The sequence below is a fragment of the Cinclus cinclus genome, chromosome Z (genome assembly GCF_963662255.1).
Source record: "Cinclus cinclus chromosome Z, bCinCin1.1, whole genome shotgun sequence".
Taxonomy (NCBI): domain Eukaryota; kingdom Metazoa; phylum Chordata; class Aves; order Passeriformes; family Cinclidae; genus Cinclus; species Cinclus cinclus.
In genome coordinates, this window is record NC_085084.1 from 46,003,924 (window position 1) to 46,029,705 (window position 25,782).

Sequence of the window (25,782 nt, forward strand, 5' to 3'; positions counted from 1 at the left end):
AAATTCAGAAGTGCACATAGTATGCCAGACTAAAAGGGGTGTCTTTGGTTCTTCATGTATTAAATGGTATGCGTGAATTTACTGGAATCACAGAAGAAAATGACTAAGTCAAATCAATCCTTTATGAGCTGGCAATGGATATATTATTTCCCTTGTAGTGAACAGTGTTTGTCTTTTACATGATGTGTAATGTTGCTATTTCTTCAAGTAGTTTTGATCAAGGGCATGCTTGCTGTTTTTTAATGCACTAATCAATCTTTATTCTCTGTGTTCCCTTTTCTCTAGCACTATGAGTTGCCTTCTTTTAAACTAAAGCTTATGAGCTCCTCTTAAAGTAGATTTAAAGAAGTTCTGTCACAGAATTTTACAGTAGTGAGAAATAGTTTTTAAAATCTGGGGTTGTTGATGGTTGGTTAGCAGAACTTGGACATGGCTCGACCGAGGCCCTGTGGTCAGAGGAGAAGTGCTGAGAGGCACGTAGACACAGCAAAGTCAGCATGTCCTTGAGGCAGGAGTTATACAATAATAAGATAGAAGTCTGTGAAGTCTAGGGAGTAGTGGGTAGAAGTCTGTGAACAAAGACACTGTTAGGAAAGCAGAGGGTGTAACTATCTCACGCTTGTTGAAGCCAATCATGTAAGGGAAACACGCAAGAAGAACCAATAAGCATATGTCAAGTGTATTAAGCAAGTATGTAAAAGGTATAAATGTTAATGCTAGCCTTAATAAAGTGAACAATGCTCTACCAATCATATTGACTGATTGCATTCTTCCCTCGCCGAACTCCTCCGCATGGGGTATTGGTTTTGAATGGTGCTGTGTAGAAAACAAAAAAAATTTAGTCCATATTTAAAGATTACAAAACATTTCCTCCAACAAAACAGTACATATGTATTTATGTAAGAAAGCATGCTTGTTTTTAGAATTATGTACATATATCACATGTATATTATTACTCATTGCTTTGTGCATCTTGTTAAAAAAAAGGCATTTACAGAGGTCTTGTACAATTTTCCCCCTTTCTTCTAACAGCTTCTATGCTGACTTTGGACCACTCAATCTGGCAATGATCTACAGATACTGCTGCAAGCTAAATAAGAAATTAAAGGTAATGCTTGGGTTTTTTATTCAAAAACCAATATTACAGGCTTTTTAAAAAACAATAACAATGAGGCCAAAATTTCTTTTGTTGTTGTTATTGTTCAGGTGCTTTCCTGTTTTCCTAATCCATCTGAATTCTGGATATGAATGCTGTGTTTTAGTGAGGTGACTTTAGGGGGGAGGCGGATCAGGGTGCAAAAACCCACTTACTTTTAAGAAATAGAAGATGCACAACTGTGGCAGTAACTATCATTAAGCTCTAGAAGATCAGTTGCTAAAAGAATACAGCCTCTTTTATAGGAAAAGCTTCTTTCCTGGAATTCTATCTTATTGGCAATCTGCCAATATTGAGTGAGCTTGAGGGTGTAGTGCTATGGTTTTATTTGAAATGTGTTGTTTTGGTTTTTTTTACTTGGTTTCTCTTCTGATGCTGGCATTCTTCAGTAATGAGCAACATGTGATCTTTAGTAGAACTGATAGCATTGGCCTGGAGGAGGCTGCTCTGCTCATACTGCAGATTATTTTCTCTTACAGGAGCTCATTAATTTTTGGGATTGGGCCCTTGATAGAGCATGGTGTCTTTAAAATGGATTTCTTAAACTAATTAACGCAACTGACTACAAGCTAGTTAACCTTTAGTAGATGTTGAAGTATAAAGCCTGCTTGGCATATAGAAAAGCATATTTTTGTTAATGTCAGTCATGGTTTGCCTCTCCAAAACTTCTTAAATCTTTAAACTGCCATTGAACTGTGAAAAGTGGGAAATATACAGCACATTACAGAATAAGAGTGTATTCTTTTCCATTCCTTGATGTCTGTCACAGATAATAGTTTGCATAATACAGACTTGCTTTATTATTCTTTAGGTTGTAGAAGCTTTTGGCACCCACAAGGTGTGGTATTGCTGTTTTGTGGTCCAGGCTGGGAGGTGGTAAAATCTGATTTTTGTATACAGGATGCTCTGAAGGAACACAAATCTATGTCAGTCCCTTTCCATGTCTTGTGTTTGATATGTCAGGATTTCTGAGAATATTTTACTCCTACTGATCTGGGTTGTTTTTTTTTTTTTTTCCTTGAATGCATTGAATCTGGAATCTTGAACAAGTACCATTGCTATTTAAATGCATAAAATGACCTGATACCTTAGCAGTTTATCAAAGTGTGCAGTTTCAAACACTTCAGAATTTATTTCAAGGGCCAGTTAGGGGATAACTGCCACACACATGTGTGTGTCCTTTCTATTGAAAATGCCACTCCACCCACATCCTAAGATAAATGGAGAAACTGTATGCCAAGGCAACATGATGCTTTAAAAAATATTTATGATGAAGTTTAGAAATACTTTCAAAGTATTTTAATCTAAGCATGGTTCTGATCTTTAGAAACAAATACTTGTGTATTTATCTACATTTGATTTTGAAAAATGAATGAAAAGGTGTAAACTCTGTCTTTAAAATTTTTGCAACTTTAATATACCTGTGATGCTTTTGACAATGCCACTTCTATTTTCATAAATGGCTATCTGTTGCATAAGCTTGAAGTAAAAAATGCTAACTGAAGATACAAATACATTTAGAAAAAACAGAAAATGTTTCAGTAATTTGTATCAAAATTATTCAGGCTGGATATTGGGAAAAATACTGGAAAAATCTAAGTAGGGATGCAATACAGTTTTCCAAAGCTTCTTAGGGACTACTCTATAGTATTTTTGTTTCTCTGACTACAGCTGGATGAAAGGAGGTAAACAAACACTTGCATTCCTCTGATTTTATAAAAGAAGGTATAAAAGGTCTAAAATTCAAAATCATATTTTTGTTTATTTTGATGCAGTCATTTTCATTGATAAGGAAGAAAATAATTCATTATACTGGCTTTGATCAGAAAAAGCAGGCGAATGCTGCATTCCTCATAGGCTCCTACGCAGTAAGTATTTAACTTTTTGCATCAGCTGCTGACTGTGTTCATTTTTTTCACACTCAGTTTTTAGAACAGCCAGATAAAAAACAATTCTCTTCTCTTGAATAATCATCCTACTAATGTAATTATAGTAATGTACCCCATAATAAGAGAGTTTCTAAAGTCTAGCAGGTATGTGAAGTTGTATGATTTTAGTTTTTTTCCCCCCTACTGCCGTTTCTGTTCTTAAGAAATAAGAGCATCACTGAAAAAAAATCAATATCAATATTTTCATTTAGAAAAAGTTATTGTTTCTTGAAATTTTGCCTTTCCCCAACCACACAACCTGTTTTTTCTTCTTCGTAATAGAAAAATAGTATCTTGTCCAAAGTATAATGTATCATCTACCAGCACATGTTTAAATAAACCTTTCCTTCGTCAGCTGATTCTTCTCTAATACAAAGTAATCTCTTCAGTTAACCCAGGAGAAGCAGTGAGAGTGTGTGATGAGTTTAGAGCCTGTATAAAGCCAGGGAAGATAAAATGTGGCTGGAAAGGTACTAAGCCTAGTCTGTGACTGCAGAGGGAAAAGGGACTGGCTTTACATCACAACTGCATGTATTTGGTACACAAAAAATATAGTCAAGGAATAAAATGCTGAATATTTCAGGATGAAAGCTGTGATGCGCTATATTCATGTTCTGACTTGTAACACACCTTGGTTGTAACCATTTCTCTTCTTTACTGAGTAATGAAGTGAGAAGCTATGCAATTTTTGATGTTGGAGATTTGAGGGATTGAAGTTCATGTAGCCTTAGGTTATTCCTATTTATTGGCTGCCAAGGCTACACAGTACTTTCTGTGATGCAGGCAGTCTCCTTGCTGCCTCTCTGCATCATGCAGGATGTCCATTTTCTGTTCTCTGGGGTTTCCCTGGGGTTGTCTATATTCTATAGCACTTTTTACAAATTGAGAACTAAATTTCAAAACGTGTCACCCTTGGTATTTGAAACACAAGTACTTAGGAATGTTGCTGTAATCCTGTGCATACTTAAACCATATGGAGGCTGGAAATATGAGTTACTAAGCTTGTTTGCTCTTAAGGGGTTATGTTGACAAAACAGATGCAGCTTTTAGGAAGACTACTCTTTCTAATCACTTGACCATAATTGAGGCCCAGAGAGCAAGAGGGGACTGGCTTCAGTTATCGCCCATTATTTGGAAAAAAAGTGGGCTTTGTTTTTTCCTATTCTTCTTCTTCTTCTAAATATGTGTAGTGGTAACATTGTATGGCACAGCAGCTGACATTCTGAGCAGAATTTTGGTACGGAAGATTAGCTAATGGCAAAACAATCAAATAAGAAAATACTGTGGTTGACTGCAAAAGTATACAGAAAACCTAAAATAAAACTTATTTTTAATCACCTGGTAGCCCTGCCATATTGCAGTAATAACATCCCGGTGAAGGTGAATGATTCAACAGTCTTGAATAAAGCTCTAAGATTAATGTGTATGGCTTATGACAATCCAAAGCACATTAGAAATGGAGGCTGTTGTACAGATGAACAGGCAGTTTTTGCTTTAGAGAGCTGCAGTGAAGGAAGTGGGAGTTGCAGAGTAAAGAAAGGATGCTCACACGGATCCATGACATGAGATCATGTCTGCCTAGCCAAGGCATATGGTAGGGCTAGTTGCAGATGCAGGTCATCTGGCAGGAAGAGGCTAGTCAAAGCCACCAGTAGTTCTGAGTTTGGAGAAGTGTTTAAGTTACTATATTGTATACACTGAATATTTTGGCAGTTTTCCTGGAAGGCCCAGGGGAAAGTGAAGCACAGTACAAGTATCAGCCACCTCCTTGCATGTAGGTGTCTTGCAAATTTGCAGGTCTAAGATAGTCAGCTAGCTCTAGCTAGATGCTGATTTTCTTTCCAGTGCAATACATTTTGGCTTTGGTACTGTTTTTTTTTTTTCTTTACAGTAGAATAGAGATTTTTCCCAGTTTCATGTAGGCAGGATTCCACAGAAGGATCACAGAAGAAAAACTGTGCCCCTGAGGCTTTTTTTTCCTGTGGCATGCTTTGATGAACTTTCATGAAGAGGCAAGCTTAATTACAGAGCTCAGTGCTCAAATGCTTACACATACTTGTCCCATATTTCTACTTTCTGCAGGGAGAATTGGATTGTTCTCTATGAAGCAAGCAATACAGGATCTGTTCTGAATGCCTGATAAACATGTCTATATGCATATTCCCTGATGGAAAGGAAATATTGATGACTTCTTTATTTAAAACATATGCAGGCTTAAGTGTCTACCTTCTTTAATTCAGAATGCTTTGTTTTTTTGTTGAAGAAAGAACCATTGAGATACTGATCAAATCTTTAAGGAGTTTTTCTGTAATTTTAATTAATCAGGCAGTGTGATGTTGGTAATACTCTTTGTTGCTTGAGCTGATTGTCATATATTATTTTCTGATCTTACAGTGTAAGTTTTAGGTTGATACTGTATTTTGTTTTCTGTGGATTTAATGTGTTTTCTTACTTGATTCTATTTTTTAAGCTTCATGGTAGGTTTCCATTTCAACAGTTTACCTTAGTTGAGGTACTCTGTGGGTAAGCAGTGCATTCCCACTTTGGAGGAGTTCCTGTTCATTCAAGGAAGAGCAAGGAAGTAAAAATGGAACATGGCCTTTGCAGATTTAGTAACAAAAATTGTGCTTGTCTACTTGTTTTGAAAAGTGTTTGGTAACAAGCACAGTTTTGAGTGCAAATTGCTCTGTAGGTACAAGTGCTACAAATTACTTTTTAGGAATAACAGGCTGAAACGTTTTCAAGAATAGCAAGGTGCAGTGAGTCTGTGTGATTTCTGGTTTTGTTATCTTTTTTGGTTTTTTTAACATGGTTACATTTAAACTATGAAACTGTAATGAACTGTATGTAACTAGTTCTCCTCTGGGACTTCTATGTCCTCATAAACATTCAACTTCTGAGTGTGTCTTTTCAAAGGCTTGTTGAGCTCAAATTTGTATTCTTAAACAGAATATTATAACTTTTGCTTAAAGGAATAGGGATATACAAGCATGAGTTATCATTTGTCATCTTTTGTTGAAATGTGTATGTGTGTATATGTATCATGTGGGCATATGCTCATTTGGACTACTAAGGCAATTATGAAAGTCTTCATTAACAGTGGTGTGGTAAGGGCAGCTGTTAGTGTTCTTGTTTTCAAGCAATGTCTGTTCTCAGTCTTTTCTTCACAGTTGATATGTTTTAATGTTTCCCCCATTCCATTTCATCTAACTTGTCTTTCTTTCCTCTTCAGTGGAGGTAGTTTATGAACTCTCCAGAGTACATGCTTCTTTCTCCCCCCTCCTGCATCTCCTGCTTCCTTCCAGGTGTACTTTGATGTGACAGCACAACCTAACTCAAGCTCTTCAGTATAACATGGCCTTAAGAGTGAAGAACTAAGTTTACAAATACATTGTTGTATATGTAGTTTTAGAATAAAATACTATTTTTTAGAGTAAATCTTAACAATTTAGACCCTAATCCCTTTATTGTTCATCTTTCATCTATTTTAATTCTGTATTTTGTTTCTACATTTTTACAGACATAATGGGAATAATATTCTTCTGTGTAGGTTAGCAAAAATTTCACACGTTCAGCCACACAGAGGGTAGCCAGAATTCAGTGTTTTGGGTTGAATGTTTACACTTTATTTGGGTGGAGGGGGAAAAGGGAAAGAAGGGGGGGAGGGGGGGAAGCTTTTGTTCTTCACCTTTTAAAGAAAAATCTTTTCCTTGAAAGCTATCTGCACTGCTCAGGCCTTACCACACTACCAAAGCAGCAGTGATCTTCTGAGTTGATACCTACACTGGCTTCTCTTGATTTTCACCAGGACTTGGCTGTGGGTGAGGAAAGTCTGCTTCTTCCATCATTTCTCCTTCTATATTACGAAAGAAAATGTACCCTCTGTGCCCTGTCCACCCAATTCCCAAGCTCCCCCCTCTCCCCTTGGCTACATTAACTTAGTAACAGTGTTTTTTTTCTCAGGCCTGGCACTAATTATGTACTTGGAGGGTGACCCTCCCAGGGTACCGCCCCATGAACTGCTGTAATTCAGGTCACCTTCTCCAGGACTCATCTCTGTACTTTGTCTATTTTCTCATCTTCTTTCTTCAGGGTAAGCAGCGTTTCCTTCGTCTGTTCTAATCCATAGTATTGGTTTTTTGCCTTTTCAATTTGTTAGTGTCCCTCCTAGTTGTGGGCCTAATGCTGGGTGGAAGCTGGAGGTTGGAGAATCAATTGGCAGCCATTGGTGTGATGTTGAACTGCTCTGTTCTTACTGTGACACTTGCAGAATTATCTCTGGCTAAGCCTGAGATAAACCTGCCTAGTGATCCAGGTTGGGTGGTGGTGAGTGGGTAACTGTGTTAGTGCTCAAATTTAGAGTGGGTAAACCACGTTTACCCTCAGCTATGTTTTGGTGAGAGGTGCTTGACGAGCAAGTGGCAGAGACAGGATGGACAAAGTGCTGACCTTTCATTTAAGGAGAAGTTACCTGAAGTCTTGGCTGTCTCTGAGTTTGTGTCCTCTAAAATACTACCTTCTCTGAACTGTATTTGGGAAATCATGGTTTATCTTCACAGCGGCAGATTTTCCTGCTGTTTGTACTAGGTTCTATTCCAGGATGTTCCTACAAAACTGCTTGTCTCCATAGGAGAAGGGTTGTTCTTTTGGAGGTCCCTCACTCTATAGTTTTAGGTTGCTTTCTTACCTGGCATGAAGTAGTATTGTGCCCAGTTCAGTCAGTTCAGGGTTTTTTATACTTTCCCTCTGGTGTTTAAAATGTAATTGGAGGTTTCTTGCTTTTGCTTATGGTGATAAAAGAGAGTTACCAGAGACAGGCAGTTATTCACTCTCTGTCACTTTTATCCACTTAATGGCTGTGTTTCTGCCAGTAATGAAACTGTTGGCCACATGCATTTCTTCACTACAACACAAATCTATACAGGAAGCTTTTTGTTGTAATAAACTTCTATTTTAATTTTGTAACATCTAACATTTTGTCCTAAGGAATACTGCTAGAAAATCTACTAACTGAGTGGTATATCCAAATGAGGTTTTAATGAAATAAAATTTTAGTACTTTAAAGTTATAACAACTGTATGAGCTTGTGTTTGAGTCTGGTCACATGCAGCAGTTACTTGCATTTGTTCAGAATGTGTAGGTTTAATTATTTGCTGTTTACAACAGTTCAAGCTGTTTTGGGTGAGTGATATTTTTTGGAACATAGTTGTATCATGTAAAATGGCTTGTTCGCATTTTGAAATTAATTATTTCATTATTTTCTGGCTTCTAAGCCAGTGTGGTTGGTAAAATGTATTATTTAGGTAGCAGCCTTAAGCAGATTTTTTCAATTGAGAGTGAACAGGTGGACAAACATGATTGTATTTAGTACATCATAGATATGAATTTAAAGTCCTGTTTGCAGACTTGAGTTGATATAATTTCTAACAGTAAAGCTTATTTCAACAACCTGTTTAATTTTCCTGAAAAAGCAACAAGTTATGTCATAGATTATTATTGCTAAACATGTTTTGTCTTATATGCAGCATTACTATTTCACTTGACAGTTAAAATGCCTTTTTAACCAGAGACTTGTTTCCCTTTCACCAAGAGTACTTTGCATCCTATTGTGAATACCATTCCAATGGTTATAATGCCAATCTAGGAAATAGTTTCTTAAAATTAAGGCTGGATTGAAAACACTAATGAATCAGATGAAAACATGGCTTGCTAAAAGCTCTCATTCTCTGGTTGATTTTAAATGCTCATAAATAAAGACTGGGTCACCTAATCCTGCAAACTCTTGTATTTCATTGAGTGAACTTGAAAGCAACTGTTTGACTGCACAGCGATGTTGGCAGGAGGAGTGCTTGAGTGCCTTTCCCAATGTTCAGTGCTTGGATGGTTCCTTGACCATTCATAGAGGTGTCTGTAGTTCCTTAATTAGAAACGGGTGTCCTAGAGCATTGTTAGTGGTTCAGCTGCTAATAGCAAATTCCTTTGAATTGAAGTTCAGTAGGATATGTTTTATATGCATAAAAATCCTCAAATTTCTAAATTGTCTGTATACAAATGATTGCAGATTGTGATAAAATTATAAGTTTGACTTGAAAGATATCAATTTCTTATAGTAAAAATTTTCCTGAAAGGTATTTACGTAAAAGATTTCTAAAAGATTTTAAAAGTTTTTCTGTATTTGTGTGTGTGTAGACATGTATGTATATTCCTATCTGCACTTGCATATGACTGTAGGAAAAATTCTAAAAGCTGAGCTTGTGGATACATGCTGCATTGCCTAAATTTTATTGAAAGAAAACTTTTTTTATTTAATATTTCCCTAACTGCAGGAAAGGAGCCCCTTGGGAAATGATTTTAAAATTCTAATAGTCTTTTCTTCATTTGTATATACAAAGGGATAAAAATTATCCCAGAGAATGCCTGCTTCTGCTAAGTAACAATATATTACTCAAAATTTATTTTAATATTTTTATTTTTTAGTAGTCATTTTTGTTGATCGCTCTACTGGCATGAGAAAACAACTTTATTTGTGAAAGTTTTCATCATCTTCAAAAGCACAGCAGAAACATAAATTGTAATCAGCATCTGGACAAATTAGTTTCAGCTGTTGTATATTTTGATTTCTGGAGTTTGTCTTCTCTCATTTCTTCTCCTTCCCCGAGTACATACCTCATTAATTTACAAATATATCTTTGTTTCTTTATTCATCAGATCAACATTTCCATTCTCTTCTTTTCTAAAATTTCAGTTCTGCTTGCTGCCTTAGAAAGTCCTTCTCTCCTTGAACACTTCTGTCTGCTACAGATATTTGATCACTACTACTTTCTCTTTTCTGTTTATTTGCTTTCTTTAGTCCTTTGTTCACTCACATCATTCCAATGAAATTGTTCATCTTTAGGGCTTGATTGGCCTCCTCCAGGTCAGAAATAGTATTATATTTAGTTTTGTATAGATACAGATGTGTCAGGAATATTTTTTTGAACTGAATCTTTCCTTAAATGCTGACTACTGTATTTTGGTTCACTTCATGGAGCAGTGTAGGAGCAATCCCAACTGATAATGGGCATTCAGTCCACAGGACCACACTAAACCCAGCTGTTAAGCTTTAAAGCTGCTGGAAGTGCATAGTAAAGATGTCAGATCTTCATTGCTGGCTCTCTGTCGACTGATGGAATTCTTTTGGTGCAGACCATTTCCTAATGCAGATGTGTGGCCTCTGCTGCCTTGACATCTGTTGCTTCTCTGAGCTTTGCTGCTTCAGTCTTACCTGTTACCATATGTGGAATCTAGTGCACCCCAAACTAAAAGCGGGCCCCACCCATGTTCAGCCTTCCTCCAGACTTGGTTACATCCTTGGTTACAGGATTTCTAACTGGATATTCCCTTAAACTGTGACAGAAATTGATCCTGTCTCCACTTTGACTATCACAGCGTCTTGTGTTGTGCTACTGCCAGGATACTTTGCTTGTGAAGTAATTATCTGTTTTGGTCTTTCCCATTATGTGTGAATGTTATTCTTCCCCTTTGAAGCACTCTACACCATTGCCCTCATCCCGCTATTCTCATAACAAACCTAATTGTTTTGCAAATACTTTTCACTGAGTACACCATCTGACCATTTTATCAACTGTTGCCTCTGCAGCTGTTCACTTGTGTCTTTTGTGTGTAGTAGTATCACAGCTGAGTGTAGCAGGATCTCTGTTTCAGAATAAGCTTCCTTCTTCAGTAAATATGCTGTATTTTCCTTCAGTTGTACAATGCAAGTATTTTTGCACTGCAAAATCAGATTGGGTTTTTTAAATGTCCTTGTATGGAGGAGGTATTCTTATGTAGCTGTGTTAAGTGAAGTCCATACACATATGCCTGTATGCTAAAAAAAGTGTTCTAGCAGTTTCACTGGCAATGTAATTTCAGAGGCAGGGTCTGTGCTTGAGAACTAACATATTGTACCTAACTAACTTGTTTTATTACAACACAGTAAAATGGAAAAAAATGTCTCTTGCAGCTGTTATACTTGTAAACAAATGCTTCTGCATTCAATTTTGTTTCCTTTAAGAAGCTGGTAACTCAGAAAGGCCAAGGATTTCTCCCATACCTCTGCTGAGCTTTTATATGTGCTTACAAAATCAGCTAGTATTAGTTGTATTTCTATTTGCCTGTGGTACAATTAGTCCTCTGTATGCTACACAGTGCGATAGCACTTAAGTCCAGTCAAACATTAGGAAGAATTTTTTCAGAGGAAGGGTGAAGGATTGATTAAACATTGTAATGGGCTGCCCAAGGAGATGGTGGATGAAATGTTTAAGGAAAGACAGGACATGGCACACAGTGCCATGGTCTAGTTGATATGGTCATATTTGGGCAAAGATTGGACTGGATGATCTCAAGAGATCTTTTCCAGCGTAATCGATTCTGTGATTCTGTAATCCTGTTTTTTCCAGGTGACTTATTTCTGGCTACAAACTCTGTCTAATTGGTATCTGTTTTTTAATTCCATTTAATTTGTCAGGTTTGTAAGTTTTTCAGGGACAGCGCTCTCTTCTTGATAAAAAAGGAGTGTTTGATTTGTATGGTTGCTAGCAATATGTGTTCACTGTGCTGCAGGATGCAAATTAGGACTGTATCAAAGCACACAATTTGAAATTTCTTGGAAGATAACCTTTACATCCAAATCAGGCAATGAATGCCTGCAGAATATAAGATTAATTTTGCCATCAGAGGATAAGCTAGTCAATGACACGTGGGGAGTTATTTTTAAGTATCTTTTCTATCTTGGGTATATATTTGCAAATACAAATGCAGAAATTGTTTATCTCTCCCCAGTGAAAGCACAAAACATGCAGTTTTCATTACTTAGCTATGTCTCAAGAAAGATATATTTTTCTGTTTTCTATTGCCAATTTCAAGGAAGAATGTTCAGAAAATACTTAGCAAACTAATTGAATCAGGAAAATCAAAGAGGTCACCTGTTTGACATGTCTGTTTTAGCTGTCCGTTTAGGTTATGTTTCAAGCTGGGTTTATTTGTTGGGGTTTTTTTTAGCAACATCTGTTCGAACTCATGTTTTGTGTGTGTGTGTGTGTGTGTGTGTGTGTGTGTGTGTGGAGAGAGGATGTGTAAGGTATGTTAAGCCATTTGTTCAAACTGACTTTGCAGCAGCATCAAGGAAATTTGAAAGGCAATGCCAACTTTTTAAAGAAAAAATATCCAAAGCAACAGAAAGTAAATACACCATGTCTTGATTTTTGGAAGTTGTTTTATTAATACTCCTGAGGATTTTTACTTTCAAATAACTCTAAGGGAAAATGTTATTAGTATAAAATAAATGAATAATTTTACTGAACATTGGTGAAAAAAACCACAACTTTCTGTAGAGTGTTAAAGCAATTTCAAAGAAAAAGTATTAACTTGAAATTACTGAATATTGACCTGTTAATGACAGCTTGTTATTAACAGTTGGTACCTCCTGGCCATGCTGGGGATGGTGTTTAATGTTATTTGAAGAAGAGATATGCAAAAAAGAGGAGTTTTAGATATTCTTTAAGGCGACCTTAGTGTTAAAGGCTATCCAAGAGGGATCAGACATGTTGTGATGGAAGACCATACGGATATTTCTCGTAAGTTGGTCCTTTGTGAACTCTTTTCTGAGTGTTTTTAACAGTAGAAAGTTCAGTTCATTCTGTTCTTAGTATTTTGCTTCTGAAGCTACAGATTTCCTTTTTTCTTTTTTTTTTAATACTTGTTTTCTCTTATTGCCTCAGCAGTGCAAAATAGAAACTACAGAATTTAGAAATTTACAGAATGCAAATGTTCTGATGCAGGAAGATCAAAACACACATAAATAACTGTTTTAGTCTTGTCTGCTGAGTGTACCGACAGTTTGTGTGCAAGATGACTCACAGCTTTACTGATACCTCTGCTGGTTTTCATGTTTTGATTTACATCTAAAAGCTTAATTTAAAAAAAGTACAAACTGGTCAAGAAGAGTTGTAGTAGAAATGTAAGAATCCACATGAACAGGAGCCTTTTTACTGTGGCCTATAGTTGAAAAACTCCTGCACAAATCTATAAAGTTTGTTTTAAAATATATATTTCTTTAGATTGACAAGCTTTTTATTGTTTATGTTACTTTTATTAGTGCACACTTGCAAACATTTGTTCTTAATGCTACTCTTTGCCAGCACTTTTCTGCTTTGTGATAACTAATTATGCCTTCTGTAGTAAACAAATTACTTGAAATTATTGAAGCCTGTCATAAAATAATCTTTTTCCTTTTCTCTTTTTTTCCAATAATAGATAATATACCTGAGAGAATCCCCAGAAGAAGTGTACAGGCTTATATTGTCAGGAAATGTTTCATATCTTCCTTTCAGGTAACTAACAAGTTGATAGAACTTTCTGGACCTTGATATTTTGAAGAAGAATGTAACATTTTTCAGTACTAGTTTTTACTGTGTTTGTTTTCTGGGATTTTGTTTTATTTTGCTTTGTTTTGTGTTTTGGGGTGTTTTTTTGTCTATTTTGTTTTTTTTTTGCGGTTGTTTTTGGTTGGTTTGTTGGTTGTTAGGTTTTTGGGTTTTTTGGGGTGGGTTGTGGGGGGGTTGTGTTGAAGTTTTTGCTTGGAACATGCTCACTGTCTGAACTTTAAGTGCTCAGGATTCAGAGGTGTTACCACCTGGTACTGAAGTGTACCAGCAGAAGGTGAAGAAGCCCCTCTGTTTGTATCCACTCATTGAGCTTTTAGATCTATGTTGCTTCTCACTTGGCAGTCTGATTTTGTGCCAGTAGCTGGCAGTTAAACATATCAAAATATCTGTCATTCACCACAGAGGGCTTGTAATTTAATAGCATTCTTTGTGCACAACACACTGTTTGCAGATTGCTGCACATATTTGACAAGTGGGAAGCTGTCATCAGTGCATCAGGCATCAATTCCAGGAACCTTCTGCATTGCCTGTGCCCTACTCTGCTGTCCCTCCAACACATATCAGAGTGGTTGCAGTTCCCTGTGAAGAACATGGCCTGAAAACTTCAGGCTGCTTCTATCTGTCTGTGGCAGGCTTTATGCATTTGTTTTGTCTCATCAGGTGTTCTAAGAGACACGTGCTACTACAATGTTACCTTTACGTGTCCTTTCTTTTACTTGAATAAAGTTCTATTATTTCTGTCTCCTGCTAATTTCTGCCCATTTTTACACTAATTCATAAGGAAGGAAAAGATAGAAAAAATTACTAGGGACAGCAGTGCAGGTTCTTCAAAAGTTCTTCTTCCTCTTAGTTGAAATTTGAACATGATACATTTTTTGCTTATTAGAAGCATTAGCTGGTAAGGGCTGTGTGGTCTCAAGGTGTTCTGCCAAGGCATAATATTCTCTGGTGTAGATTCAGTTTAATTTATTTCTTTACTTCACTATAGTATTCCAGTAGAATTCTTACACTCTGGTGCTTATGAAATTTGATAATGGTCACGTACTAAGAACATGCAATTCCTGGTTCAACAGATTTAGAAAATGTGTAATTGAAAGAAGCAGTTTAAATGAAACAGGTTCTCCACTTGTTTTTGTGAACTATTTATGCATCTTAAGGAAAATATTCTATTATATTTACAAAAATGTTTATCCTAACAGTCCATGGCAGAAATTGAGCATCAGCTTTACAAAAACTGTAGCTGGAGTAATCTTACATTGTATCTGTTAACATAACTTATTTTATGTTTTTTTTTATTCTTGTAAAAAAATTCAAGAAAAATAGTCAAGGTACGGGAAATTATTTGACATAATTATTTCAGTTTAATGATCATTATATTGAAGTAACTATAAAATGTGTTTTAGAGGAGTATTTGAATTGCTTTCACTTGCATTAAAATGCAATAATTATGTTTTGGTCATTGTATCTTATAGGGATGCTTCCTTTGGTACGTGCAGCTTTCATCTGACATTACTGGACTGTTTTCATGCAATAAACAAGGTCAGTAAACTAATATTTTCCACATTTCAAAAAATTAGCTAAATGTTGCCCATCAGAAGAAGAAGGCTAGGACACTAACATCCAATTAGCGCTGTGAAGGAGCAGATCTGCTGATTGCTGCCTAGTTTACTATGCGTTATGCATTGTCACAAAAGTAGACACAGCATTCATAGAAGTCAACCAATACCTTATATAATCAACAAGTGAAGATATTACACAGGGAATTTTGAGTTTTACTTATGTAATCTCTCAGGACACCTCTAATCCTAAGAGCTGTGTGTTAGGTTTATTATATGCCCCCTGCTGTTATGTATTAGGCTGAGCATAGCCTTTGAAAGTGGTTTTGAATGGGTTTGCTCTACACTTCAGGTATTTGCAGCACATGCTAATGATCTCAAGTTTTGGTTTCATAATAGAAATAGAAAAAATGCTAGGAGGTAGCTGCTTTTTTTAAACTATAAAATTTTAAAATCTAGTTTTTGTAGCAATATAGCAGTGAAGTAAGGCAGTGTTGAAGGATAGGATAATCAAAATACTTTCTTTTTAGTCTGGATGACTAGTGAAATGGGGATTTATCCAGCTCTCCGCAATATTAATGCTTTTGTATTATGGGTGTCTCTGCCAAATACTGATGTTTTTACTGGTTAAGTCAGCTTTTGAATATTGGTGCTTTTTTGGGCATTTTGAAATTGGTTACTTATATACTAAGACTAGTGCATTGCTCCTTCTTGCTGGTGAACAGCAAGGAGAGCTACAAAAGATTAGATAGTAAAAGAGAAAATTAGAATGTAGTATTTTTAATATCTGGAGATATGGGATTTATCTGTGTTTGTGCTTTCTGTTTTAAAAAGTGGATAAACTGTTAGTTACCCAAATAATTACATTTTTTATACAGTATTAAGTATTACAATTGTGGCTAATTATGGGACATCATGGACTCACAGTAATATCTGCTGAGGATTTTGTGACTGCAAACAATTTGAAATCAGTGAAGATACTAGCAAATAGCATTTATGCACAAAAAAATATTTCCAGTCCTTGAATGCAGCCTTTAGAATCTACTCATAGCTTCAATAGATATTTTTTCTGGTTATTTTTCTTTTTATTTCATGTACCTGGCAATAATGAAAAGACCAAATGCTTTAGTAATCTGGGATTTTTTAGTGATTTGGTGAAAACAAAAGAAGTCAATTTACTCATTTAACTTCACTTATATTTACTTATATTGAAATTTACAGACCTGTTTTGAAGCAAGACTGACTTTATCTGTATTTCTTAAATTATGTAAAGTAAGAGTAGAGTGTCTATTAAAGGACTTTGTGTAACCAAAAACAGTGATAAACTCTCCTCATTGAAGAGGCATCTTTGTTAAGAGCTGTGTTCTGAATTTTAGGCTTTGCAACATGGTTTCCTGGATTTTAGTACATTTGATGTAAATGAATATGAGCATTATGAAGTAAGTGTTCAGTATCAATATTTTTATTTGTTTGCTGTAACTAATGCTAAAACCATTGCTAATAATTTGTGCTATTCTTTTGTAGTATTAAGTTCCATTTCTGTTTTGTCTTTTTAAATTATGATTAAATAAAGGTTCATGGTCCGAGAGAGAAGACCGATATTCAGATTTAAGTATAATTATGCTCAAACATGGGGGAAAGCAGAAACCAAAATGGAAATAAATGGGATTCTCCATTATTATTAAATCCCTGGATATTCGTCAGCAGTATTGATAAAAAACTAAAAGGTATACAAGCCCAAGTCTAACTGAATGTTAGAGAAAAATCAAAGTATGTATTTCAGAACACACAGCAAAAATGTAATAACACTCTTTGAGGTATAGAAGGAAACAGGGCTGGGAAATTCCAAGTGCGTAAAATTCACTTTGGGGCATAGGAAATTAGTGTGACAATTAAATTCTGGAACTCTTGACTGTAATGCAGTCTCAGAAATGCAAAACTGCCAGATATCTGTAAAGAGAATATTAAATGCTCCAAGAGCTTAAAAAATCATTGTTTAGTTTGCAAGCAGAGGTAAGACAAATTGGTAAGACCAATTAAGAATCCTATAAAAAATAAAAAATTGGAAGTTGCTCTTCATCTGAAGGGCATCAGTTGCATTGTTCTAAAACTCTGATTTAGAAAGACAGAAACACAGGGGAGAAATATGAAGTTGAGAGCATCAGTCATCCTTATGATGAAAAACAAAGCAGGCAACTAACACAACTTCCTTTGGCAAAAATGATACCTCAATTCTATATAGCATGTACTTTGAAACAATAAGGAAAAGCCTGAAAATACAGGGATAATGATAAACCAAGCATTTTCTCTTGACAGAGAGCAGAAAATGGAGATTTTAACTGGATAATACCAAACAAATTCATTGCCTTCAGTGGACCTCATTCAAGAAGTAAAATTGAAAATGGTATGCTTAAAAAAGGAGGTGGGGAACACAAGCCCACTGCTTTCTTAGTTGATTGTTATCAGTAAGGACAAGCTTTAAAATTGTTCCTCAAACAGTGTGTTTTTTCCTTGGCTCTTTTCCTTTTATAAGAACACTGGCAGTAAAATTTTAATGCTTGGTTTAATTGTATCTAACCTAGGTGACTGTATTAAAATTCCATTTTCAGTTAGTCTAATTCTTTATGTTGTCTCTATTTTGAAAGTATTTTCATGTCTTGTTTTTTAGTCATTTTTTTTTCAGTGTAAGGCTTACTCTCTTTTTTTAAAATCTTCTGTTCTCAAATAGGCTATCCCCACCATGCTCCAGAGGCTTATTTCCCATACTTCAAGCAACATAAGGTCACCACTATAATACGCCTCAACAAAAAACTGTATGATGCCAAACGATTTACAGATGCTGGATTTGAGCATTTTGATCTCTTCTTTGCTGATGGAAGTACACCTAGTGATACTATAGTTAAAACATTTCTAAATATTTGTGAAAATGCTGAAGGTGTAATAGCTGTTCATTGCAAAGGTATGATGTAAAAAAACAGTTTATATTGCAAGTGATGTTTATAATTACAGTTCCTGAGGTATTTTGCAGTATAATTCTACTATGTCTAGTTAACAACTCTGCCAAACTGCAATTTTTCCATTCAAATTGCTTCTATGATTTTGTCCAGCACTTCATCTTCCAATTTTGTTAAATTCCAGAAAAATCTTCCCAGTCATTCCCAAAATGAGACTGGAGAAAGTGAGATTTCCAATATTAACAGCTCTTTCTGCTAGAAAGTGTTAGTACTTTCAAAGGTTGCTTTGGGCAGGCATTTGAAGTCCTTTCAAATTCTTTCTGAAAATACTTGTTTAAATATATCAAGTCATAAACTTTTGGAAACATTTGGAAGAGTCATCAAAATATATGAGTGTTCCTCAACAACCACCAAAACCTTCATCCCTCAGAAACTCTTTATACTAATTTGGGCATGCTCTGAATATCCATTCCTCCAGAGTTAGACTGCAAAGATTTTAAGAGCCTAGCCAATGCAGCTAGTGTAGTCACTCATTTTTCTTTGGTTCTAGAGGCAGAATGTTTTCCTTCCCACACAGTCTTTAGTAGTCTATCAGACATTTCGTCTCTACAACTTTGCAACACTAGTGTACCTGATAATGCTGTCATTAAAGGAGAGGGGCCTTTTCTTAACCTGTTTGCTTTGGACCTGCAAAGACTGCATTTTTGTTCCTGTACCTGCCATCCGTTTGGTGCATTTAACAGAATTATATTGGAAAGTGAAAGAATTGTTGAAACCAGCATCTTGACTCTGGGGAAACAAGTGCATACTCTTATTCTTCACTGAGGTGAAAAATTCAGGCATATCACTTAGTTGGTTATGCCAGAGTATTGAGTATCAGTGATACAAGTGCTTTGTTTTCACTCAAATTAAGGTGTTTGGCAGATGTCATACTAATGGTGTCTAGCCTGCGCTTACTCCTGAGGAAGTGTAGAATGCTGTAGCCTGTTCCTAGAGCTGAGTGAGTTGGAAGGTTGTGTGGTTGTCTTGGTGGTTGTGTTATACAGAAGATTTTACCTTGGTGTTGATCAGTCAATTGTTAAATAAGAGGTGGTGCATGATTTGCAAGTACAGCAAGTGATTGAGGAGAGACATCATGTTTCTGGAGATGTCCTCTTTCATGTCTCATGTTTCCCAAGGTAATAGAATTGTTTTGAGGGCCACTTTAAATACAGTTTCTCACTCTGGAACACTTCTTGCCTGTGCTAGTTAGTGCCCAGACTTGCTTACTGCCAAATTTGTTTTTTTTCTTGAGAATTAAAGAGATTAATTAGAGGAGGGTCTGGAAGAACATCTGATTTCAGTGCAATATATAATTAGTTTGCAAGAAGGTGCTGGGAGAATTCTGAAGAAAAAAAAAAAGGCCAACAGTTTTATCCCATGCTTAAAAACATTCTCATACCTTCATACATATTCATAGATAGGTAAATAAAGGTAGCTAAACTTAAGGATATTTGTAAATTTGCTGGCTTTGTAAGGTTACCTCCCTAAAAAAAATATTAACAGTAATCCTGTATATGAAGAAAAAGATCAAAGAGTAAGTTTCCCTTACCACATTTGATAAGTAGAGGTTTATTTTGGTAAATTAGGCAGGTAACTACTTGTCCAAGTGTTTGTAGTTACAGCAGATTCCAGATTAAGATGGATATATAAAAGAAGCCATTCTTTTATCTTACATAGCTGGTCTTGGACGAACTGGCACACTTATTGCTTGTTACATCATGAAGCACTATCGGATGACAGCTGCTGAAACTATTGCCTGGATCAGAATAAATAGACCTGGTTCTGTGATTGGGCCACAACAGCATTTCCTGATGGAGTAAGTAGATTGAGTGTAAATTACTGCCAAAGATAAATCTAGATGTCTTCTTCTTCTTCTTCTTCTTCTTTCTTCTTTCTTCTTCTTCTTTCTTCTTCTTCTTCTTCTTCTTCTTCTTCTTCTTCTTTCTTCTTCTTCTTCTTTCTTCTTCTTCTTCTTCTTCTATTGTACACTTAACAATCTTCAGTGTTAATTTGTTGTGTTTTGGGCCTTTTTTTCCATGTTATGATAGCAAACAGGCAGAACTTTGGACAGAAGGGGATATTTTCCGTGCAAAGTTGAAACGAAACCATAAAATTGCTGTAACAAGAATTCTGTCAGGAGTAGATGATATTTCAATTAATAACACAAGAAACAGGAGAACCATCCAAAAGGACATTGAACTGGTAACCACCCAAATATTGTGCTCTTGTAAAAGTTCGAATTGTTGAGAATCTCTCAGGTTTTGAAGAAACCTGTGGGTACACTAAAATTTTGTTAATCAAATTTTTTTCTGTTCACCCTTTTTGTATAAAAGGGTATGGGAGGGGGGAAACTAGGGACTGCAATTATGAAAAATGGAGTTTAGAACACAGGTAAAGTAGGAGCATCATCATGCTTTTAGTCTTTTGTAATTAGGTCAATAATAGAAAAAAATTATTTACATTCTGTAATCAAAAACTGATTTAATTTTGGATTGTCTGTTGCTTCACTATGTATCTTTAAAGGAAGGGGTTGAAAGTTTGGGTTTTTTACTCACTTTAGTTTCTAAGTAATTGCAACTTCTGTAATACCTTTTGATGGTGCTTTTTGAAAAAGACAGTACTGCTGTTGTGAAAAGGCTAATGAAGGAGGGAAATGCTGTATTTAGTGAAGATCATACTATACATAAGCAAAGATTTTATAATATATTGCTTCCAATGCTTTAAAAGTAGACAATATTCCAATGCATATAATTTATGACACCACTTAATGGTTTACAGCTTCAGGAGCAGCAAACAGGAAACTGGAAGGAACAGAACTATATTTATGCAAGTGAATTTCCTTTGACTTTATCCTGTCAAGAAAATTCTAAGTTTTAAGATAAGGTTAATTCTTAAATAGCAAAGTGTCTATATTTAATCTTGATTTATCCCTTTCCCCCTTCCACTTATCCAGTACAGTGATGATGATGAAACAAGCTGTTTAACACAAGGGGATAAGCTTCGTGCTCTGAAAAGCAAAAGGCAAGCAAAAACTCCATCTCCACTAGCGTAAGTCAATTTCTGAATACATAAAATTCCAGAAGCACTTTTATCCTCTTCTTCATGCACACTTCCTGTTGCCCCCAAATGTTTATCAATGCTGCTTTTACTCCCTTAAAACAAGTACAAGATTCACCATTTCTCTGAAGGCTTGGTGAATGCTGAGAAGGCAGGAAAATTTGGTTAAAGAGCTGCATGATTGATTTTCTAGTTTTCTGCATAGTTTTTGATGCTGGTATTCTGTACTTTACAAGCTCTTATAGCACTTCTGAATGCTTTACTTTTAGTTTAGTCACAAACATTCCGATGTCTTTCCTGTGGTAGTATAAAAATGAAAGAATATGACTGTGTGGTTTTGTTTGATTGGCTCAAATAAGATATGTGCTGGTGTTTGAAGTAAAGTCAGCTACCTAAAAACAATTGAAAGGAAGACTTTTAGCTTCCTTTTATTTTCTCTTCCTTGGAAAAGAACTCTCCCTAAATCTTGTGGGCTTTGTGATAATGTCTGGTGGATATGGAAGGCAGATTAGCCACTGTTCAAGTAAACAAATTCCAAACTGGCATTTCCATCAGTGAAATTGGTATTCTCTTTATTTTAGGCAAGTCCTGAAACACCACCTCTAAAAGAAAGTTTGCATCTCTTGTAGTTTGTATCAACTGTAGGTGCAAAATCTTTCTGTCTGACCTTAAATAAACTGCAAGAGAATGCAACACTTAAAAAAACTTCACTGGATGTCATTTGACTGCAAGGAAAGGAATGGTTACCCTTGGTTTCAGACTTTGCAAATAACACGTCACCAAAGTCACAGGCCACAATGAACTTGACTTTTGTTGTGTTGTCCTTCTGCACGATACGATGCTACTACCTTGCTGTCATTTTTATTTTCTTTTTCTTCTTTTTTAAGATCACCACTGTCATCAGACTTTTAGAAAAAGTAAGAAGTATGTAGTAAAAATGTGTTGAAGGTGAAGGAATGTATCTTTGGAAACAAATCACACATTTCACACTTTGCTATGTCTGATTTCTGCTTCTGTTTTAAATGACTGTCTTCTGTTCATGCTTATCATTTACACAGGCAGCCATACAGGAAACAACATACTCAGAACAAAGACTGTGCCCACTGGCATTTAAAAAATGCCCAAACACATTGCCTCAGATAGCACAGTAAAAGTACCCTGCAGATTAGTTTCCAAGGCACAGAGCCTTAGCTGTCACATGCTTAATTGCCACACACTTACTGTATGTTCCACACAATGAATGAAGACTGTGTGGTAACCTATTCAGGGCCATTGTCTTCGTACCTTCTTAATACAAGACCTGTTTACTATTAAAACATTATCTGGCGTATGAAACATTCTGCAATATGTCTCCTCTAGTTAGCTTGTATTTGTGTAGAACTAAAACAATTGACCTGGAGCTTTTAGCTGATTTTTGCGTTGTGCATTGTCACTCAAGGAATTTAAATTTACTTCTTTCTGTTCCCCCCCAGATATTTTCATGGTTTGCAACTTGTACTGAAATAATTCAGTGAAAAATGAATGTGTAAATTCATACATTTCTTTGTGTTACTGTTGTTTTATTGCAAGGAGTATTTGGCTGCCTTACATGGGTCAGATGTTTTTTCTACTACAAAATGTGTCTGTCTCTTTCCTTTTTAGTTTACTCTGTTAAAATAATTATTCTTGCAGTGAAATTGATCACTTTTATCTAAGCAAACAAACAGAAGCTTCTAAATCTTCCAAATAGTTTTATTTTAGGGGAAAAAAGACAGGGGTGGGGGGAGGGCAAAGTAAGAGTACCAGAAGCTTGGACAGTTACAGTCTTTGAAAACTAGATGCATTATTTACTTTTAAGACACAAGGGATTTGTATAGAGTTTTTGTTGAAGTTGGCTGTATAAATTCTTTATGCATTGATGACTGGATATGTTATGTATGTTTTAATAAGCAATATTCTGCACCTGTGCCAAAGGATTATGAATTGTCTTTTGCTTCTTACACAGAAAGGTAATGCACCCCATCATCTGGTTATTTACATCATTTGTTTATTTCTGCAAACTTACCTGTCGCTGATGTAATGTTTTAGTATCAGAATGTATGATTGTGAAGTAGGGTGTGTGAATACAGGCTGATCCAGCTGTGTAAGAGATGGCAGCAAGTGGTCAGAGATGTAATCCTCCTGCATACACTTATTTCCAAGAGCGATACAGACTTTCTTTGAAATAGGTGACTTTGGTGAGGATTTCAGAAGATTTGCTTTTCATTCCAGCAGCACATGGGTACAACATTGGCAATTTATGGCTGCATGGATTGTTAGTAATAGAAAGTAAGAAATGCTTGGCAAAGTTTATAGAGCAGTATCCTTTTGAAGAACTTGAAACAAGCTAAAATGCACCAAAGCTTCTGCTTTTGAATTTTTTTTCATCTCTACCTCCCCCTCCAATCCCTTTTTAGATGGCTCCTAGCTATGCTGGTGTCTACACTGTGTAGTATTGTCATCTGGTGGATTGTATGTGGCTCCCTTCTGCCCAGCCTGCTATTCTGTCTAGATGGTTTAAGAACATAGTTACCATCAGGACCCCCTGAGAGAGAGCCACTGTGTAAGTGTCCCATTCCATTTCTCTACAATAGCTCACACTTTCTGTCTAGTATGTCTCATAAATGCATGTTTTCATGTCATGTTTCATACTGGCTTTGTTGCAAGAATGAATTTTACTGCTCTGGCTTTGTTATATTCTTGTGTATATTATTTGGAATAATTTAGTAATTTTTATGGCTGGCTTGCAATATACAAAAGGCAAATAGCTCTTATAATTAGAATAATTTTTTAATTTTTATGTGTTCCTTCTCTGCAGATAAGTAAAACTATGTAAGCAAAATTATCTGTAAGAAAGAAAAAGTACTGCTTTAAAATACAATCCTATCCTTTGCATTTTGCAGATGCAGATGTTTGCTTCAGTTTTACTTCAAAGTTAATGAACTTGCAAAGTAGGCTGGTTTCCCAACACATTATTTTATTCCCATGAAATGCTAAGAATTAGAATTTATTAGAAATGTCACTACGTCTTTGTTTCTACAAAGAGATCAAATATTATATGCCATGGCATAAAACATGATTCCTTTTACCTTTTTGACATAACGGAAGATGGGACAGGTTGCAGTGCTAGGTCAAGGCTCACTTGTTTACTGAGTCAGTCTGGTTTCATCATCTTTTGTTCACAGTTATGTTTTCTAGAGCTTTAGGAGACTACTTACATTCCTTTATTCTGTTACTTGGATTCAGCAGCTGAGGAAACATTAACAGCATATCAGTTCCTTGAGTATGGTTTTCACTTTTTCTTCACTTTCATCAGAGTAGCTGCAGTGATTTCTGTGCCTTGCTTCTACTTAAAAGGTGCAATGTTTTCATCAAATGACAATTTACATCTTTTGGTCAAATGAAAATTCCAATAGCATGCAGAACTTCCAGGAAATGCAAATGAACTTTTTGCTTGCTTCTGAGTCTTCCTGGAGCTCCTCTGTCATCACCACCCTCAAAGTAGAATGGTTACTTTGGGTGAGTGCTTGAAATTCATTAATCTGAGACCTTGGTGCTCTCAGATTTTAAAAATGGTCAGAAAGTCTTTTACTTAGTAAGAATAGGCATTCTCTCCTGACAGACATGAAGATTGAGATCTTCTGTCATCCTTACCTTTGGTCTTGCAACTTTCTGTCTGCACTTCTTAAAAAGCATGAAACTTTCTGCTAACCTAAGTGACTGAATAACTGTAGAATGAGAACTGGGAGACTTTGGACAGGTTGGTTATTCGGTTAGCCTTCACTGAGGTCATCTTAATCTGATCTTTTTGAGAAGAAAGATGATAAATAAAGATCACTTCAGCTTAATTTTTCCCCCAATTTTGTCGAATAACATACTTGAAAGACATTATTCCAAATAACATGAGAGGCATGTTTTCAAAGTTTTACACTGAATTAAGCACTATTTCTTTTCTCAATGAGGCCTCTGGAAGTCAGACCTCAGATTTCTGAATACATATTGAAAAAGCTAAACTTAAAACATAGGTTAAAGAGGTGAAACAATCTGTGCTTTGTTTTGCTGTACTGTGCTGTAAGATCAATTTCAGTCAACTATCATCCTTTATTTTTCTAATTGTGTCTGTTTTCTGTCTAAAAACTGGAAGGACTTCCTTGCTAGAGGACAAAAGACTGATGTTTATGGATGTGATGCAAGCAATTTGGTTATTGCCATTTTCTGTGAATTTCCAGTTACTGGTGCTGCTGCTTGATTTCCAAGATTAACAATCATTAAATGTTGGTTTAAGTATAGGGAGAGAAAACACTTAGGCTTTTCTTGAAAGTTTGCCTAACTTTCTCTCCATTCTGCAGCTAATGTCTCTTGTGTTTCAAGAGATCAAATTATCAATAAGGATCATGGATCAGTCTGGGCTAGCCTGGCAATTGTGTTGGCTGGAGCCCTGTATGCTGAAGAGCTATCAGTCACTTGTTGCCTGTCAATGACTTGGAAGAGTAGTAGAGGTCTCAGGTCTACTTTCTTGAAAATCATGAATGGATGAAAGAGAAAGCAGTATTGCATTTGACAGACCTTTTAAGACACAGACCGGCTAGCAAGACTAAAATGCCTATTGCAGACAGAGAAGACATGTAACCTCTCTTGTCTTCATCC

The 25,782-nt window shown here is 35.9% G+C and overlaps 1 protein-coding gene across 1 annotated transcript in view; it reads left to right on the forward strand.

The window, feature by feature from the left end:
* Positions 1-25,782, forward strand: part of CDC14B (cell division cycle 14B) — a 41,960-nt gene that overhangs the window by 8,330 nt on the left and 7,848 nt on the right. The window contains exons 3-12 of the mRNA XM_062512788.1: positions 1,033-1,108; positions 2,932-3,024; positions 13,378-13,454; positions 14,981-15,047; positions 16,441-16,503; positions 17,381-17,468; positions 17,793-18,023; positions 19,738-19,876; positions 20,109-20,262; positions 21,014-21,108. Coding sequence (XP_062368772.1) covers positions 1,067-1,108; positions 2,932-3,024; positions 13,378-13,454; positions 14,981-15,047; positions 16,441-16,503; positions 17,381-17,468; positions 17,793-18,023; positions 19,738-19,876; positions 20,109-20,262; positions 21,014-21,108 — 1,049 coding nt within the window. The 5' untranslated portion in view covers positions 1,033-1,066. The remainder of the gene's footprint in view (positions 1-1,032; positions 1,109-2,931; positions 3,025-13,377; positions 13,455-14,980; positions 15,048-16,440; positions 16,504-17,380; positions 17,469-17,792; positions 18,024-19,737; positions 19,877-20,108; positions 20,263-21,013; positions 21,109-25,782) is intronic.